Below are 16,287 nucleotides of genomic sequence, written 5' to 3' on the forward strand. Positions count from 1 at the left end.
GGCTGTGCGCGGCCCCGCTGCAGCGTGGAGCCCTGGCACCCCGAGAGAGCCTCCGCCGCCGCTCCCCTCCTGCTCCCCGCGTCAGCCTCCTCCTGGGCCGCCCTGATCAGCTCCCCGCAGGCCCCCGGCGTCCCCGGGCGATCGGCTGCCGAGGAGCCCGGCGCCCGGCTGCCCCTGGGGGAGCCGCCCTGGCTGAGTCGCTGTCCCTCCATCCACAGGTCCTGGGAGACTCCGCGTCGCCCGGGCTGCAGAGGCACCTGCTGCCGACCGAGTTGACACTTGGAGCACAGCTGCCTTGAAGGCGCCGCGTCTCCTCGCGACTCTCTCTCCCGCCGGGACGTGAGAAGGAATGCGGCGTGAAGAATGGCCTCCTCTGCCATGGACAAGCGCCAGACCTTCGTGCAGTCCGTGTCCAAGGAGCTGATCGGACAGTTCCTGAAATTCATTCAACTCGATGTGAGTTGTGCGTTTCACTTAGTTGTCTCTGTGTTTGGTTTTGTGCCACTCCTGGCTCTTCACTCAGCCGTTATCCCATCCTTGTTAAGAGGGTCATCATATATGGCTTTTTTTTTGGGGGGGGGTGTTGGGGTCACACCTGGCTCTACACTCAGAAATCGCTCCTCGCAGACTTAGTAGACCATATGGGATGCCAGGATTCGAACCACCGTCCTTCTGCATGAAAGGCAAACGCCCCACCTCCATGCTATCTCTCTAGCCCCAGAGGGCCCTATGGCATGTGGGAAATAGCTGTGTGCCAGGCAAGCGCTTCACCCCTAGCTTAGTTATGACTTTGTTTGTTTACTTAAAACACTGTGGGAGCAGTAGTACAGTATTAGTAAGGTCCTTGGCTTGCTTGTGGCTGACCCAGGATTCCACAACCAGAACCACTTACAATCCCTCAAGTCTTACCTGAGTGAAGACTTAAGAGGAGGCCCCGAACACAAAACCAAAATAACCAAAAACATTGTTGTATTTCCTTTACTGTGCATTTTTGAGGGTTGATTTAGTGTTTTAGGAGGCTGACACAGAAGGGGAGGGTTCCAGGAAAAAAACAGGGATTCCTCTTGGGATCTGTCTGGAGTCACAGCAGAAAGAAAAACATCGTTTTGAAATTATCCACACCTTAGGGATAACTTCTGTCTCAGTGCTGGCAGTGGGGGAGATCATGCAATGCTGGGCGTCAAAGCCTGATCTCCCTGCACAGCACTCATTAATCCCTGTGAGCTCTCTCTGGCTCTGTGGTCTCTTTTTCTCTTTTTTTCTTTTCCCTTACATTAGGAGAAGGCACACCCAGTATTGTCTAGAGGCTGTTTCTGTCTCTGCTCAGGAGTGACCTTTGGTATTACTTGGGTTAGGGGATCACATATGTTGACAGATGCAGGGGTCTCAAACTCAATTTACCTGCAGGCCAGGCCACAGGAGGCAAAGTCGGGGTGACCCTTGAGTGCAAAATCAGTAGTAAGCCTTGAACATTGGGGGCTGTGACCCAAACAACTAAAACAAAACAAAACAAAAAAAGATTCCTAGGGCAGGGCCACAAAATCTTGTACGGAGGGCCGCGAGTTTGAGACCCCTGGGTTTTGGGGATGCAAGGGAAGTTCCATAACCTTAGTCTCTCTGTTGTGCGTGTAGATCTCCTCTTTTTCCTTTTGGACCATACTTTATATTGTTCAAATCTTTCTCCTGCTGAGCTCAAGGGTCATTCCTTGGTGCTGAGGATCAAGCCAGGGTTTGACCATGTGAAAGGCTGATTGATGCCTTAATCACCTTCCTTTCTCTCAGGCCCCTGCTGGGAGATGCAGAGTGATGTAACACAGTGTGCTTCTCTTGACTTAACACTTACTGATTGTCCCAGTGTGTTAGATCCAAACTGGACCGAAGACTGGGGGCTAAAGGGATGAATCAGCTTGAAATGTTTCTGTCTGGGCCGAAATGTTTATTTTTTGCTAATGAGAGAGATGAGCATCTAGCAGGACTTCATGCTGTGGGTTAGTGTCTTGCAAACTTTAAACATTCCTTCCCCAGGGGCCATCACAATAGTCAGGTGCTTGCCTTGCATGCAGCCACCTGGGTTCAATCCCTGGCATTACGTGTGGTTCCCCAAGGTGACCAGAGTGACCTCTGAGTGCAGAACCCGAAGACCTGAGTCCTACTGGTGTATGAATGAATAGAACCGTCTTGCCCAGACCCGTAGGTTCTCATCCGGGACCGTTCAGGAGAACATCCACTGCTTTACTGACGAGAGTGTAGATGGCTTGTGTGAGTCTGAGAGGGCTGGGCAGATCACAGCAGCCTACAGGAAGCAACAGCTGAGGTCCTGTGAGTTTAAAGTCAAAAGTGAAGGGTACCCTGAAGCATGGAGTGACGCTGGTGTTGCAGTGACATTGAGTCAGGGCAGCGTCCTGGCATCAGAGCCCAGGACCACTGGGACACAGTTCGCTGGTCCAGGTTCAGCGAGCACTATGGTAGCTTATGCCTAGCATGTCGCATGGACACTCATTAGTCCTTCAGTTGTAGGTATGAGCACAACATCTGCAGCATTGTGTATCTGGTTCCTCTGGCTGGTGCAGTACAGCCACTTATGTTTTGGAGGGACGATACACTTGGGGTTACAAAGAACAGAGGTTGGGGGAGCAGGGTAGACACAGCCTCAGAGATGGCTGCTTCCCACCCAGAGTCACTGCCTTGTCAGTGTCAGATCAACTTTATAGGCAGTACACAGTGGACCCGAGAGGTGGCTCAGAGTAAAACGCTTGCCTTGAATCTGCAGGACCTCAACCAAAGAAAAAGAAACCAAGGGACGGGATGATATGGAAACTTGGAAACTGTGGCCCTCTCCCCAACAAACAGAGCATCCAAGTATGCAGGGGAAGAACAAGATACTGCAGCCTTGCTAACTGCCATCCCTCACTTGCCTCTGCAGCACATTGCAGGGTCTAATTGAGGGAACATGGAGGCACCATTGTAGCTGCACCTCCTGCCCCCACTGGCTCCCTCACTCCTCTATTCCCTGAATCTCCAGGCAGCTGCAGCCACAAATATCCTTGGCCCTCATTGCATCCTGCAGGAACCCACAGAGTGTGTGGCCTGGGCCCCTTCTGGGCAGTTGCCTAGTCAGTGGCTCCATTGGGTGGATTTCTCCTCCTTGAACCTGCTTTCCCATTTGTTGGAGGGAGAAAGCCACCCGCAGCCTGCACTTCCCTCTGGATTTTTGCTGTTGATGAGCCTGCTTGGGACAGCGGTCCCAAAGGGTAAAAAGTCAGTACTTAACTTTTCCTATGATGTCGTTGTCATGTTTGGCATTGTTTTCCAGAGAGACTCTTCAGACCCCTTCAACCTGAGTGAGTTAATAGACGAATTATCCAGGAAGCAGAAGGAGGAGCTCTGGCAGCAACTGCGGAGCCTGCTGACAGACGTGCTGTTGGAAAGCCCAGTGCATAGCTGGCAGAATGTGGAGCCCAAGGATGAAGATTCTGTGGACACGAAGCATGACTCAAAAATGGTAGTATTAGTATCAGTCTCTGGGACTGCAGTTCCTTTTCTCTGCTAAAAGCTCTTATATGTATTGTGTGTAACAGAACGGCAAGTTAGGAAAATGTTTGAGGCTTAGCAATTATATTAGAAGTATTTATCACAGTGTTTTTGTTTGTTTTTTTGTTTGTTTTGCCAACATCCTGCAGCACACAGGGGTTACTCCTGGCTTTGCGCTCAGGAATCATTCCTGACTGTTCTTGGGATCTGGGATGCCAGGGATTGAACCTGGGTCAGCCATTTGCAAAGCAAGCACCCTCCCTGCTGTGCTCTCGCTCTGGCCCCTATTACAGTCTTATATTACATAATTCTAATTTACCGTATTACTTTAGTATTCAGAGTTGATTTTATTTATAAACAATTGGCTTGTAATCAACTTTAATCGACTTTTGAGAGTGTTCGGGTGTTAGAAGTGTAGGTTTGATTTGAAAAATGAACTTGATCCATTTTAAACTTTTTGTAAATAGAAACTTGAGTTGTTTACAATCACTTGTACTTTTTCTTAATAGAAACATAATGTAGAAATAATTCAGGCAATCACATCTGTGGTTCTTGCTTCGCTGTCTGTGATAAATGGAAATGACAACTATGAGTCTTTGCTGGAGTGTGCTGTCATACTCAATGGTGAGTTGGTGAGACCCATCTCTCTTGGAAGGGTTGTATCAAAGCCAGCATGTCTCAGCCCTACCTGCAGGCCTGAACCTACCTACAGTTGTGGGAGGGAGAAAACCCCAGGCTTGAGGACACTCAGAAATGAGCAAAGCAGCTCAAAGTGAAGATGGGCGGAAGCAGCACTTGGCAGTCAGTTCTGAACTGCAGCTGAGTGAGGAGGTGTGAAGGGATTGCCCTCTTGGGCTTTCCTGAGTAGTAGTCAAGCTGAAGCCACCACAGAGGAATAGTTCAGATAAGAACAGTGTGTATCAAAGGGCTGCTGTTGGCTGCCTTCTTGGGAGGGGCCCAGGCTCAGCACCAAGTCAAAACTGGTAATCTCTGCCACCTAATTAGTGGGCATTTGGGATATTGGATCTTTGTTTGCAAGATGAAAACTTCTTTATCTTTGTGACTTTCTTTGGAGAGGAAGTGGGTTCTGGATTCACTTAGTGATCACTCTTGTCAGGTCTTCTTGTATAAACACAAACTCATATTTTCTTAACAAGCCTTTCATGCATGAAATCCTGCCAATGCACTAAGGCTGGTGCCATTTACTAGTTGGTCATTCCTGATTCCTGTGTCTCTGCAGGTATCTTGTACGCATTACCAGACTCTATGCAGGCACTCAGGAACTCAATTCAGGACCTGTGCGTCATGTGGTGGCAGAAGGGCCTACTTGCCAAAGAGGACATGGGGAAGACGGCGTTTGTCATGCTCTTAAGGAGGAGTCTGGAGACAAAAACTGTACGTGTTCCTTCAGACATTCTTGGGGCCACAGCAGTAGCACCGTGGCAACAGCTCTTGCCTTGCACACAGCAAACCCGGGTCTATCACTTTGTATAGTCCCCTGAGTCCCACCAGGATGATCCCTGGGTAAACCCTGAGCAATACTGAAAGGCCCCAAAACAGAAAATCCCAAAATATTCTCTTAACTAGTGCATCTGTTCCCCTCACTCCTGTTTTAACCATATAGAGGCTGTGACTAACTTGGAGTGTCAGAGACTGTGGTAGATCCAGGCTTTCCCTGTCTCCTTCTTATGACCCTTGTTCTTCTTGTTGTTTTGTGATTGCTGCTTCACTTTCATTGTGAGTCCAGACAGGACAGACTCACTTCTCTGGACTGATCAGCTGGTGTCCAGTCACTGGAGTAGTATTTTTTTCACCAGGAAGCAAATATTCCAAAAACACACAAAGGTAACCTCCTCTAATGCTGTGCCCAAGATTTAAAGGACACAACACTAGACCAAGGGGCTGACGGGTAGGACAGGAGATCACAGGAAGGCAACATGGTTGGAAGGATCACAATCAGAAAGAGGCAGAGTACTGAGTGGGGTACGTAGGGAGTTTGTACCAGACTGTGCCACTGTCTGCATCAAGGACCAGTGGACACCAGCTGTGAGCAGGCCTTGTCTCCATGTAATCAAAGTCTGGACTTTCTTTCTTTCTTTCTTTCTTTCTTTCTTTCTTTCTTTCTTTCTTTCTTTCTTTCTTTCTTTCTTTCTTTCTTTCTTTCTTTCTTTCTTTCTTTCTTTCTTTCTTTTTTGTTTGTTTTTTTTGTTTGTTTGTTTTTCGGGCCATACCCATTTGATGCTCAGGGGTTACTCCTGGCTAAGCGCTCAGAAATTGCCCCTGACTTGGGGGGACCATATGGGACGCGGGGGATCGAATCGAGGTCCTGATCCTTGGCTAGCGCTTGCAAGGCAGACACCTTACCTCTAGCGCCACCTCGCCGGCCCCTTGAAGTTTGGACTTAACCTCGCAGCTAGTGGATCTATTCAGAGGCATGAAAGGATGAGCCACGAGACCAGGGAAGTTGGAGTTGACTAAGTTGCGTGATACTTGGGGTAGACCTAAGACATGGGAAGAGGACAGGAGCCCAGACAGTCCAGGACCAGGCACACAGTGCAAAGAGTTCTGAGGGGTGCTCAGAGACCAGAACAGAGGGACCCTCCACTGGCAGCCCTAGGTCAGTGTTGGGAAATTGGACCTGCTGTTTCTAATGCTTGCTTCTAAGTAAGGAAGGACCATCTTTCCTCATCCAGATGCTGTTCAGTATAGAGCACTGGGAGATGGCTCAGGACAGTGTCCCACCCAGTCCCTCAATATTGCCCACTACGACCTCTGAACACTGAACTGAGAGTAGTCTTGAGCACTGCCAGCTGTGGCCCCAAAGCAGAAGGAAAGCTAAAGATGGCTAGGAAAGACAAGGGACACCAAGGAAAACGAAGTCACTCACAACTACCTACAATAGACATCTTGTCCACTTAGCAACTTCAGGTTGTTTTTGATTTAAGGTCATACTAGGAGGTGCTCAGAGTTTACTCCTTGTCTGCACTCAGAAATCATTCCTGGTGGTACTCAGGGGCCCATATGTAGTGCTGGAGATCAAACCTAGTTGGCCATATGCAAGTCAATGCCCTACCTGCTTTGACCCCTGGGTTATCTGTATGTGTAAATTTTTTTTTTAGTTTTTATACTTTTTAATTTTCTTAAAGTCCACAACTGTCTTACCTTTGAAATAGGCTGCATTTGAAAGCTCTTGTTTCTAACCTGTAGCCACATTTTGACACTCTTTAGGAAGGTTTCCCGGGAATGTCTTTTCATGGCACAAAAACCCTTTTCACTGACCCCCGCTGGGGGCCTTTCTTTTCAGTACAGGATCAGTGCAAGCCCTCATGTGCGTGGTTTCTCGTGTTCCACCAGGGACTTGGCCTCAAACCCTATATCCCTTGCATTCCTTTTTCCATGTGTCTCACAAATGTTCTGGAGTAGAGAAGCCACTGGCCACATAGGAGTATACAAACTTAGGTCCTATATAAAGTTAGGGAAATGATGGGCTGGAAAGATAGTATAAGGCAGAAAGTGCTCACTTGTCTGACATGCGGCTGACCCTGAGCCCCTCCAGGAGTAATCCCTGATGTAGAGCCACAGCTAAACCTGTGTACCACCAGTTGTGGCCCCCAAAACCAAACTAAAACAAAACTATTTTCTCCTTCTGATGAATCAAGTTGTTGTCTTGGATTACCTAGTCGTCTTCTGGGGGCGCACAGACCCTGGTACTCAGGATCTGTACCTGGCTTGGTTCTGGGGTCCACTCCAAACAGGGTCATCCTGTCTCCCCAATCTCTGGCAGAAAGAGGTCTTGAATTAACATGAGAGCCTGCTATTTCTAGAAAGCCTTTGACATTTCTCTTGTGCTTTTCCTAGGGTGCAGACATATACCGGCTTTGGCGTATCCACCAAGCTTTGTATTGTTTTGATTATGACTTGGAGGAAAGCAGGGAAATTGAAGACATGCTTCTTGAGTGTTTCATAAATGTGAACTGGATCAAGAAAGAAGAGGTAAATGATCTATTTTTCTATTCAGTGTGCTGTTAACTACCTTTTAACAACTTTCTCGAAGTTGTTGAGAGGCAGTTTGTGCTTTTCTCATCTTTTATGGGTCCCCTGCAATGTGTGACATGAGTGTAGGGCTGTGGAAGCAGATTGCTTCCAAATCATCCTTACTTCATCCGTAAGTCACAGGAAACAGGAGGCTGTGAGTTTAAGAATGTGTCAGGGAGCCCGGCTTGCTTTTCTGACAGCGTATTGGAAGCGAAGCTCTGGAAGGCCTGGCCAGCCTGTGCAAGTGTCACTTCGCAAGGTGACTGGTGGTTCCTCACACTGTGCACGGTTGGTCCATCTTTCTTCTCTGTACAGCTCACATACTCATGACTGTTGCCCTTCTTGCCATTGTCCCAGTGTTTCTGAGCAGAGGCAGCAGGGTCTGTTAGAGATGTGGAGTGAGAGAGGTGTCAGTCTTGTAACACACATTTAAAGTGTGATGTCTAGGGGCCAGAGCAATAGCACAGCAATAGGGCGTTTGCCTTGCATGTGGCCAACCCCAGATGAACCCGTTTGATTCCCAGTATTCCATACAGTCCCCTAAACCTGCCAGGAGCGATTTCTGAGCGCAGAGCCAGGAGTAACCCCTGAGCACCGCCGGGTGTGATCCAAAAACTAATAAACAAATAAACAGACAAAATACTTGAAAAAAAATAATAAAGTGTGATGTCTTGAATAGATTGTATTGATGCAGTGTTAGGTAAATTTCAACATGATGAAACCTCCCAAGAATTGTTCATTTTTTAGGTATTGGGACTGTTTGAATTGGTTAAATTTAACATTTAAATTTAACTCTTATAATTGACAGGGAAGAAGATTTCTTAGTTCTCTCTTCAGCTGGAATATAAATTTTATTAAAATGATTCATGAGACCATTAAAAATCAGTTACAGGGATTGCAAAGGTAAGTATTAAAAGTAATTAATATTTTGAATACTTTAATCTTTTGAGGGGGGGTTGGGTCACACCCGGCAGCACTCAGGGGTTACTCCTGGCTCTATGCTCAAATATCGTTCCTGGCAGGCACGGGGGACCATATGGGATGCCAGGATTTGAACCACTGTCCTTCTGCATGCAAGGCGAAAGGCTTACCTCCATGCTATCTCTCCGACCCCCGATTCTAACTCTCAAAACCCGTACACAGTATGTTTAGCTCTGGAAACTCTTACTGAAGATCATGGGATTTTGAAGTTCCATGTTGATGTAGTCAAAGCTTTTGAATTGATCTCAGGTTGCTTGGCATGGCTGTATACTCATCATTTTTCTGTTTAAGCATTTTTGCAGGGCTGGCACTGAAGCCAGGGACTCACCCCATATGGAGTCATGCCGCCACTCTTTATTTCCTTCTATTGGAAATCATTCTGTTTCAGTAGCAACCATAGAAACCAGGAGTTTGATTGTTGCTTTCTTCAGACTATCCCTTTACTTCCCATTAAATGACAGAGTCCCACACAGCTGTGCCAAGTGATGGCCCTTCTGATGCTGTGGGAAAATGGGGACTCTGGGACTGAGGGATTTGGAGGGGCAGGGTCAAGCTCTCCTTAGCTCTATTGCCCAAGGATCAACCAAACTGAGTCAGTCCCCTCTGTCAGGCGAGTCTCAGCACAGTAGGAGTCTTGGACCTTCCCAGCCAAGCACAGGACTGCTGCGTTTCCCACAGGTAGCCATGAGCCATGAGGCACTAAGGGCAGTGCTCTCTCCCTCTCAAAGCAAAACCTCAACTGTGTACTTTTTTCCTTGTGTAGAATGTTTGGGATTAAAATGATACATTTCAGGGCCAGAGCAAAAGCACATGAGTAGGGCCTTTGCCTTGCATGCGGCCAACCCAGATTTGATCCCTGACATCCCATATATAGTCCCCCAAACACTGCCAGGAGTAATTGCTGAGCGATGCCAGCTGTGGTCCTGGCACTTTTTTTTTGTGTTTTTTTTTTTTGTTGTTGTTGTTGATTTTTTTGTTTGTTTGTCTTTTTTTTTGGGTCACACCTGGCAGCACTCGGGTTTCTCCTGGCTCCTATGCTCAGAAATTGCCCCTGGCAGGCACAGGGGACCATATGGGATGCCAGGATTCGAACCACCGTCCTTCTGCATGAAAGGCAAACACCTTACCTCCATGCTATCTCTCTGGCCCCTTTTTACTTGTTTTTTGTTTTGTTTTGTTTGGTCCTGGCACATTTTGTAACTTGATTCTGAGGTCAGCTCAAGCATCTTGGGGAGACCTTTTTCTGAGCTACTGAATTAGTAGTGTGAGAAGAAAATGACTGAAAACTTTATATTTGGGCTTTTGTGGCTGAGGATGTGCCTTAGAGCATGGAACACAGGTTGTGCTTTGCAGGAGGCCCAAGTTTGATTCCAGCTCTATTTGGTGTCCTGAGCATTACCAGGAAGGACCCCTGAGCATGTAGCACCCAAGCACCACTGGGTATGGCCTCAACAATAGCAGCAACACCAAAATTTGATTCTTGGCTCTGTTCTTACGGTCTCTCAGGACACATTGAAGTTCAGCGGAAACCTAGGCTGAGGAGGAGAGCATGGAGGCCCTTTGCAGACCTTGTGTTTCTTGCTTTCTGCCCAGGCAGGATGCTGGGGCTCCAGTCACGTGACAGCTGCTTCTCCCAGAACGTTGGGCCCAGAAATGACAGTTGTGACAGTGTAGTCTTTGAACTTGTACTTTCTTCTCCACAGATCTTTGATGGTGCACATTGCAGAAATTTACTTCAGAGCTTGGAAAAAGGCATCAGGAGAAATGCTAGAGGTATTTTCATTTTAGGAGTATATGACACTTAGTATAGTGTGGAGAAGTGACACCTACCAGTGTAAAGACACAGGGACACACACACTTATCTTCCTTGTGGCTCTGTGCCTCGGGAGTAAAATCGGGTTTTCCCTTATTCTGGTTGCCCAAACTGGACTGCGCAGAAGAGGTGGACAGACGTGTCCCAAATTTGAGATGTTCAAAAGATGGAGGGAAGACATTGGTGTTGAAGACTTAGAATGAGGAGGTGGGGGCCGGCGAGGTGGCGCTAGATGTAAGGTGTCTGCCTTGCAAGCACTAGCCAAGGAAGGACAGCAGTTCGATCCCCAGCATCCCATATGGTCCCCCCAAGCCAGGGGCAATTTCTGAGCGCTTAGCCAGGAGTAACCCCTGAGCATCAAACGGATGTGGCCCAAAAAACCAAAAACAAAAAGCCAGACAAACACAGAATGAGGAGGTGGAAAACATCACAGGCACAGGGTTGAAACAATAGTACAGCATGTCTTGCACATGGCTAACCTGGGTTCAATCCTTGGCATCCCATATCGTCTTCCGAGCCCACCAGAAATGATCCCTGAGCTCAAGGAGATAGCCTCGAGTACTGCGGGTGTGATTCAGAATTCCATCCTACATCCCCAGAATAAATTTTCCAGCAACAGTTTTTAAATAATAGACACAATCATGTTGAAATGGTAGTACTATTAGTTACCTTGATTTATATAAAGAAATAGAAAGGTGGCTTGTGTCCTCTCATTGGACAAGGATCCTTGGGGACCTCAGGCTATCATCCAGCTGTGCTGATTTTTTGAGAGACAGGGAAGTCTACAGCTGGCGGTGCTGAGAGCCTCTCCTTATTTAGTACTCGGGCTACTCTTGGGAGTGCCAGGAATTGAATCAGGCTGCTTGCCTGCAGAACGTGTGCTCAGCCTTTGAACTGCAACATTGGCTTGGAACATGAAGGTCTAGTCATTGGACATATTTTACAACCTGAAGGTATGTCCACAAATAATCTGATCGAAATGAAATATTTGAAGGAAAGGAAGAATGCTAAGAAAGTACCTTAGTCTCCCCCTAGACCAGGAGTCTCAAGCTCAATTTGCCTGGGAGCCGCAGGAGGCAAAGTCGGGGTGATCCTTGAGTGCAAAATCAGTAGTAAGCCTTGAACACTGGGGGGGGGGTGTGTGACCCAAACAACTAAAACAAAACAAAACAAAAAAAGATTCCTCTAGGGCAGGGCCACAAAATGTTGTACAGAGGGTCGCAAACAGCCCTCAGGCTGCGAGTTTGAGACCCCTGCCCTAGATAGTGGACCTGGGTATTTTAAATCACACCAGGCTATGTTCAAATGTGTCTGTTTGGATTTCATGTTTATGGTTTTTTGTTTTTGTTTTTTGGGCCACACCCGGTATTGCTCAGGGGTTACTCCTGGCTGTCTGCTCAGAAATAGCTCCTGGCAGGCACGGGGGACCATATGGGACACCGGGATTCGAACCAACCACCTTTGGTCCTGGATCGGCTGCTTGCAAGGCAAATGCCGCTGTGCTATCTCTTCGGGCCCCATGTTTATGCTTTTATGGAATTGGAAAGAAATCTTTCAGGGACATGCACCTCAAGTTCATGCCAAGGCAGTATTGCTTTCCCCAGGCTGTGTGGACACATTTTCAAAGATCACAGAGAAGAGGTTGAACTTGACTCATGGAAGTTCCAGGGTCCTGGCACAGGGGTAACTCGGTCGTCCCTGAGGGTTTGCGACTTTCCCTTTCTCTGTCTGAGGACCTCTTGGTCCACCTGCCTTTTGATGGGGAATGTCCTATCCATTTAGACGGAAGCAGCTCAGTTTCATGACGTCAGTGGCATTGGCACAAATGGGCAAAGTTAACTGATGTTGTTATGAAGGAGATGACTCTCTTTTTGCACTACAGATACCTCTCTGATCGACCAGTGTTAGTGGGAGCTTTTTTCCATTTGTTACTGCAGGTGATCGAGAACACATGCATCCAGGACTTCATGTATCACGGGATCCACCTACCACGGACATCTCCGGTGCACACCAGAGTGCGGGAGGTGAGCGGGTGCATTCACTGGGCACAGATTCTCAGCACGGTATTGGTGTTCAGGGCTCCTCCTGCCACCCAAGCTTTCAGGAAAAGGACAGCAAAGACTACTGTTATGGCCATTGGGATGTGATTCACCAGATTGCTTGACAAATGGTAATGGCCATGGCCTCTCTGTTTAGAAAAGCGAACGGGGCCAAAGGAGCCCTCAGTTGCTGTGACACTGTGCCCATGACTGCTGCTAGGCCCCTCAGCGTGACCAGGTCTGACTAAAGCTCCACCCCAATTTCAGTGGCAATTCACAAAAGAAAATCTCTTAAGGGTATAGTCAAGATTAATTTTATTTTCCTACATTAAATTTATATTTTGGTATTCATAAATCAAGTACCATAAATGTTGGATAGTTTGCATGGTAAGATTTTGTTTCTAGAAAGTAATTCCAATTTAGATGTGATTTCTGTCCCTTTACTCAAAGGGTCTAAGTGGCAGCACCATTCAGCTGTCAGTTGTCTCCAGGGTTCCCACATAGGGGCTCAGGTATCCAGCCTCTCTTATCCCATCACTTCCTCACCCTCTTCAGCTCACTTCACTCTTGGATAGACAAGTTTGTGCTTTGTAGACAGTAATGGTATAGATTGTATTAAGTGTGCATGCATTTTATTTTTGAGGGGTGGGAGGCTTACCCAGCAGTGCTCAGGGTTTTCTCCTGGCTCTGGTGGGCTCAGGGGAACATATGTTTGGGATGCCAGGGATTGAACTGGGCTACCCTCATGCAAGTCCTACCCACTGCCCCTGCTCTCCAGCCTATTATTAATGACTTAGTTTGAGGTATCTCGAGGGACCCAAAAGCTAGCCCGCAGCATCATTCGGGGATGAAGATGGCAGAGATGAATCACTACCTCCCCTGAAGAATTCTAGAGCTTTGGGAAGTGTGGGGCATTGTCACAAGTAATTGATTCTCGCAGCTTCTTTTGAGTAGTAAGGCCTGGCATTTTGGGTCAGAGAAGCTTCATTCTACTGCCAGTTCTTTTTTTAATTTGTTTTTGGACCATACCTGGTGGTGCTCAGGGTTTACTCTCACTCTGTGTTTACGGATCATTGCTGGCAGGCTTAGGGGATCGTATGGAATGCCAGGCATAAATCCAAGATAGCTGTGTGAAAGGCAAATGCCCTTCCTGCTATGCTATCAACCAAGCCCCCTGTTATAAATTATTTCTGAAAACAACTTCTTTTTATTGATGAAGAAAAACATGTTATTGAAAGAAATTCACTTAGAGCTGAGGTCGGGATAAAGGTGCATGCTTGGGAGAGAACAAGGCTTCTCCAAAAAGGGAGCTGAAACCCAGTCTTTTTTGTTCAGGGCATAGTTCATGGCACTCAAGACTGCCCCCTGCCATGCTGGGGTTGGACAGAGTCTGCCACATGTGGAGCATGAGCTCAGACCTCCAACCATCTCCCTGTAATTCTCTGCACCCTAAATGGTCCCTGGCGAATCTATGGAGATGTGTATGAAATAGTAAAAAAAAAAAAAAAAAAAAGATGGATTGCTTGACATATGGTAACAGCCATGGCTTCTCTGTTCGGAAAAGTGAATGGGGGCAGGGTTGCCCTCAGCTTCTGGGGCATATGTGCCCAGGACTGCTGCTGGGCCCCTCCGCACAGCCAGTTGTGACCAAAACCCGTAAAAGCAATTCGATGGGTTCTGCATCAGATGAACTGTGAAATGAATTTGAGCTACTTGTTGCCACTGCTTCTAGTGCAATGTTTCTTCTGTAAGTCCTTTTTAGATAAATAATGATAAATAACTCTATACATATGTTCAGAGTTGTCTTTCAGGAAATGCTTCAGAAGTCCTTTTCAAAAAGTTGTTTTACGGATGTATCATAGTTTACAGTGGTGTTGAAATTCTTGAGAAGTCACTAGTGGTTTGTGGGGGAACGTCATGGACTTTGTTATGGTAGTGGAGGGTGCCATGTGGGTGTTACTGAGATCGACTGCAGGACCTCACATGTGCTTGTTTGGCCGGCATATCCTGGACTCCCAGAAAATCTCTCGTGCGTGTAGATGTAGGAGGGGTGTCCTCGAAGCCTTGACACCTCTTTTGGGATATTTGCCTTCTTGGCAAGACGAAAGTATTGCTTGCATGTCACAGCACCAGGCAACACATGGCCTCCATTCCCTACTGTGCCCAAGGCCTAGCTCGCAGTGACCATGCTGTGTGGCAGCTCACAGGCTGCCAGAATGCAGGTGGAGAAAAGAGCCGGGTATCTGGGCTCTGTCCCCGTCGATGAGTCCTTCCTGGCATTGAGCTAGGCTCTGCTGTCTTATGCATATCCCTGCTCTGAGGGAAGAATTGTCCAGACTTGAGACAGTGGGGCCTGTTTAAGTGCCAGTGACAGCCTACCCTCTCTGTGGATTTTTTTCCACAGTAGGAGAACAAATGCATTTTATTTTATTTTCAATTTTTTGGTTTTTGGGCCATACCCAGTGATACTCAAGGGTTACTCCTGGCTATGCGCTCAGAAATCGCTCCTGGCTTGGGGGACCATATGGGATGCCGGGGGATTGAACCATGGTCCTTCCTAGGTTAGCACATGCAAGGCAGACTCTTTACCACTTGCACCACCACTCCGGCCCCACAAATGCATCTTGAAAAAAATGTCTTGTCATTCTGCTTTTCTTTTCCCCCTGCCTCTTAGGTGCTGAGTTATTTTCACTGTCAGAAGAAGGTTCGGAAAGGCGTGGATGAGATGCTTCATAGGCTCTACAAGCCCATCCTCTGGAGAGGACTGAAGGTACCTCACGTGTTCGTGCTGTGCCCGTGTGGGGGAGTGGGGATGCCTCAGTATCAGCATGCTCTCCTTCAGAACCACGAGATGACCACAGCTGAACTGACCTTTGAGGGTCAGTTCTCTGCAGTCAAGCCCTTCTTGGCTCCTCTAGCCAGGAACTGGAATTCATTTGATGCTGCCACACAGTGAAAGAGCGTGTGTGGCATGCAGGGTCCTGCAGGAAACTGGTGGGTCTATGGAGCAGCAAGAGCCAGGTATTAGGCTACCACTGCTCTGGGGAGCTCTCACCTGAGCTCTCTAGGTGGCGATACCTTGTGTTGGGAGTGGACTGTCCCTGAGTAACACCAGAGGGGCTAGATTGTTGGGAACAGGTCCTAGAGTCCTGGACACCGGCCTGAGAGTTGGGCTCAGTTCCAAGCAGGGTCTTCCGAGGGGTCACTGTAGATCAAGTGATTTGTCAGCATTGTTGATGGCAAGCTCAAGAGTCTGCCTGTGTGTGTGTGTGTGTCCCTCCAGGCCAGAAACTCTGAAGTCCGGTCAAATGCCGCCCTGTTGTTCATTGAAGCCTTTCCCATTCATGACCCGAACTTCAGTGCTGTTGAGATGGAGTGCGAGATCCAGAAGCAGTTTGAAGAGCTCTACGTATGTGTCCCCAACATGGCTGCTGTATAGTCTGTCCCTTTACAAAAGCAGCTGCATGTTCTTATCCCCTCTTGATCTACTCCAGCACACCTGGTCCTTGGTTGCCTTCTCTCATCAGCTCAGGCAGAGACAGGGTAGCAGGAGCTGAAGGGCCTTGCTGGCAGTCCCCTCCCTGAGCTTCTGCATCTCTGCAGGTGGAGAAGTGGGAATGCTACCTTCTCTATCTCAGAGGACCCAGCACTGGTGGGAAGTTTTGTTTTGACATTTTTGTGTGTGATCCCGTGGGCCACGCCTGATAGTCATCATCAGGCGTGGCCCACAGCATCACACACAAAAATGTCAAAACAAAACTGGGGACTGTCCCATCATAGATCAGCATTTCTTAGAGCCCCACAGTGTTCCAGGGGACCACAGGTGAAATAAGATCAATGGGATCCACTGGAGGGAAACAAGGTCAGAAAAGGACTGTGGCCCAAGAA

At 47.8% G+C, this 16,287-nt stretch overlaps 1 protein-coding gene across 1 annotated transcript in view; it reads left to right on the forward strand.

Moving 5' to 3' along the window:
- Nucleotides 1-363: 363 nt before the first annotated feature.
- Nucleotides 364-16,287, forward strand: part of NCAPG2 (non-SMC condensin II complex subunit G2) — a 30,093-nt gene continuing 14,169 nt past the window's right edge. The window contains exons 1-12 of the mRNA XM_049785968.1: nt 364-456; nt 2,217-2,344; nt 3,023-3,080; nt 3,314-3,502; nt 4,041-4,155; nt 4,772-4,926; nt 7,390-7,524; nt 8,375-8,469; nt 10,251-10,320; nt 12,298-12,384; nt 15,074-15,169; nt 15,683-15,808. Coding sequence (XP_049641925.1) covers nt 364-456; nt 2,217-2,344; nt 3,023-3,080; nt 3,314-3,502; nt 4,041-4,155; nt 4,772-4,926; nt 7,390-7,524; nt 8,375-8,469; nt 10,251-10,320; nt 12,298-12,384; nt 15,074-15,169; nt 15,683-15,808 — 1,347 coding nt within the window. The remainder of the gene's footprint in view (nt 457-2,216; nt 2,345-3,022; nt 3,081-3,313; nt 3,503-4,040; nt 4,156-4,771; nt 4,927-7,389; nt 7,525-8,374; nt 8,470-10,250; nt 10,321-12,297; nt 12,385-15,073; nt 15,170-15,682; nt 15,809-16,287) is intronic.

The sequence above is a fragment of the Suncus etruscus genome, chromosome 13, assembly GCF_024139225.1.
Source record: "Suncus etruscus isolate mSunEtr1 chromosome 13, mSunEtr1.pri.cur, whole genome shotgun sequence".
In the NCBI taxonomy this organism is placed as follows: domain Eukaryota; kingdom Metazoa; phylum Chordata; class Mammalia; order Eulipotyphla; family Soricidae; genus Suncus; species Suncus etruscus.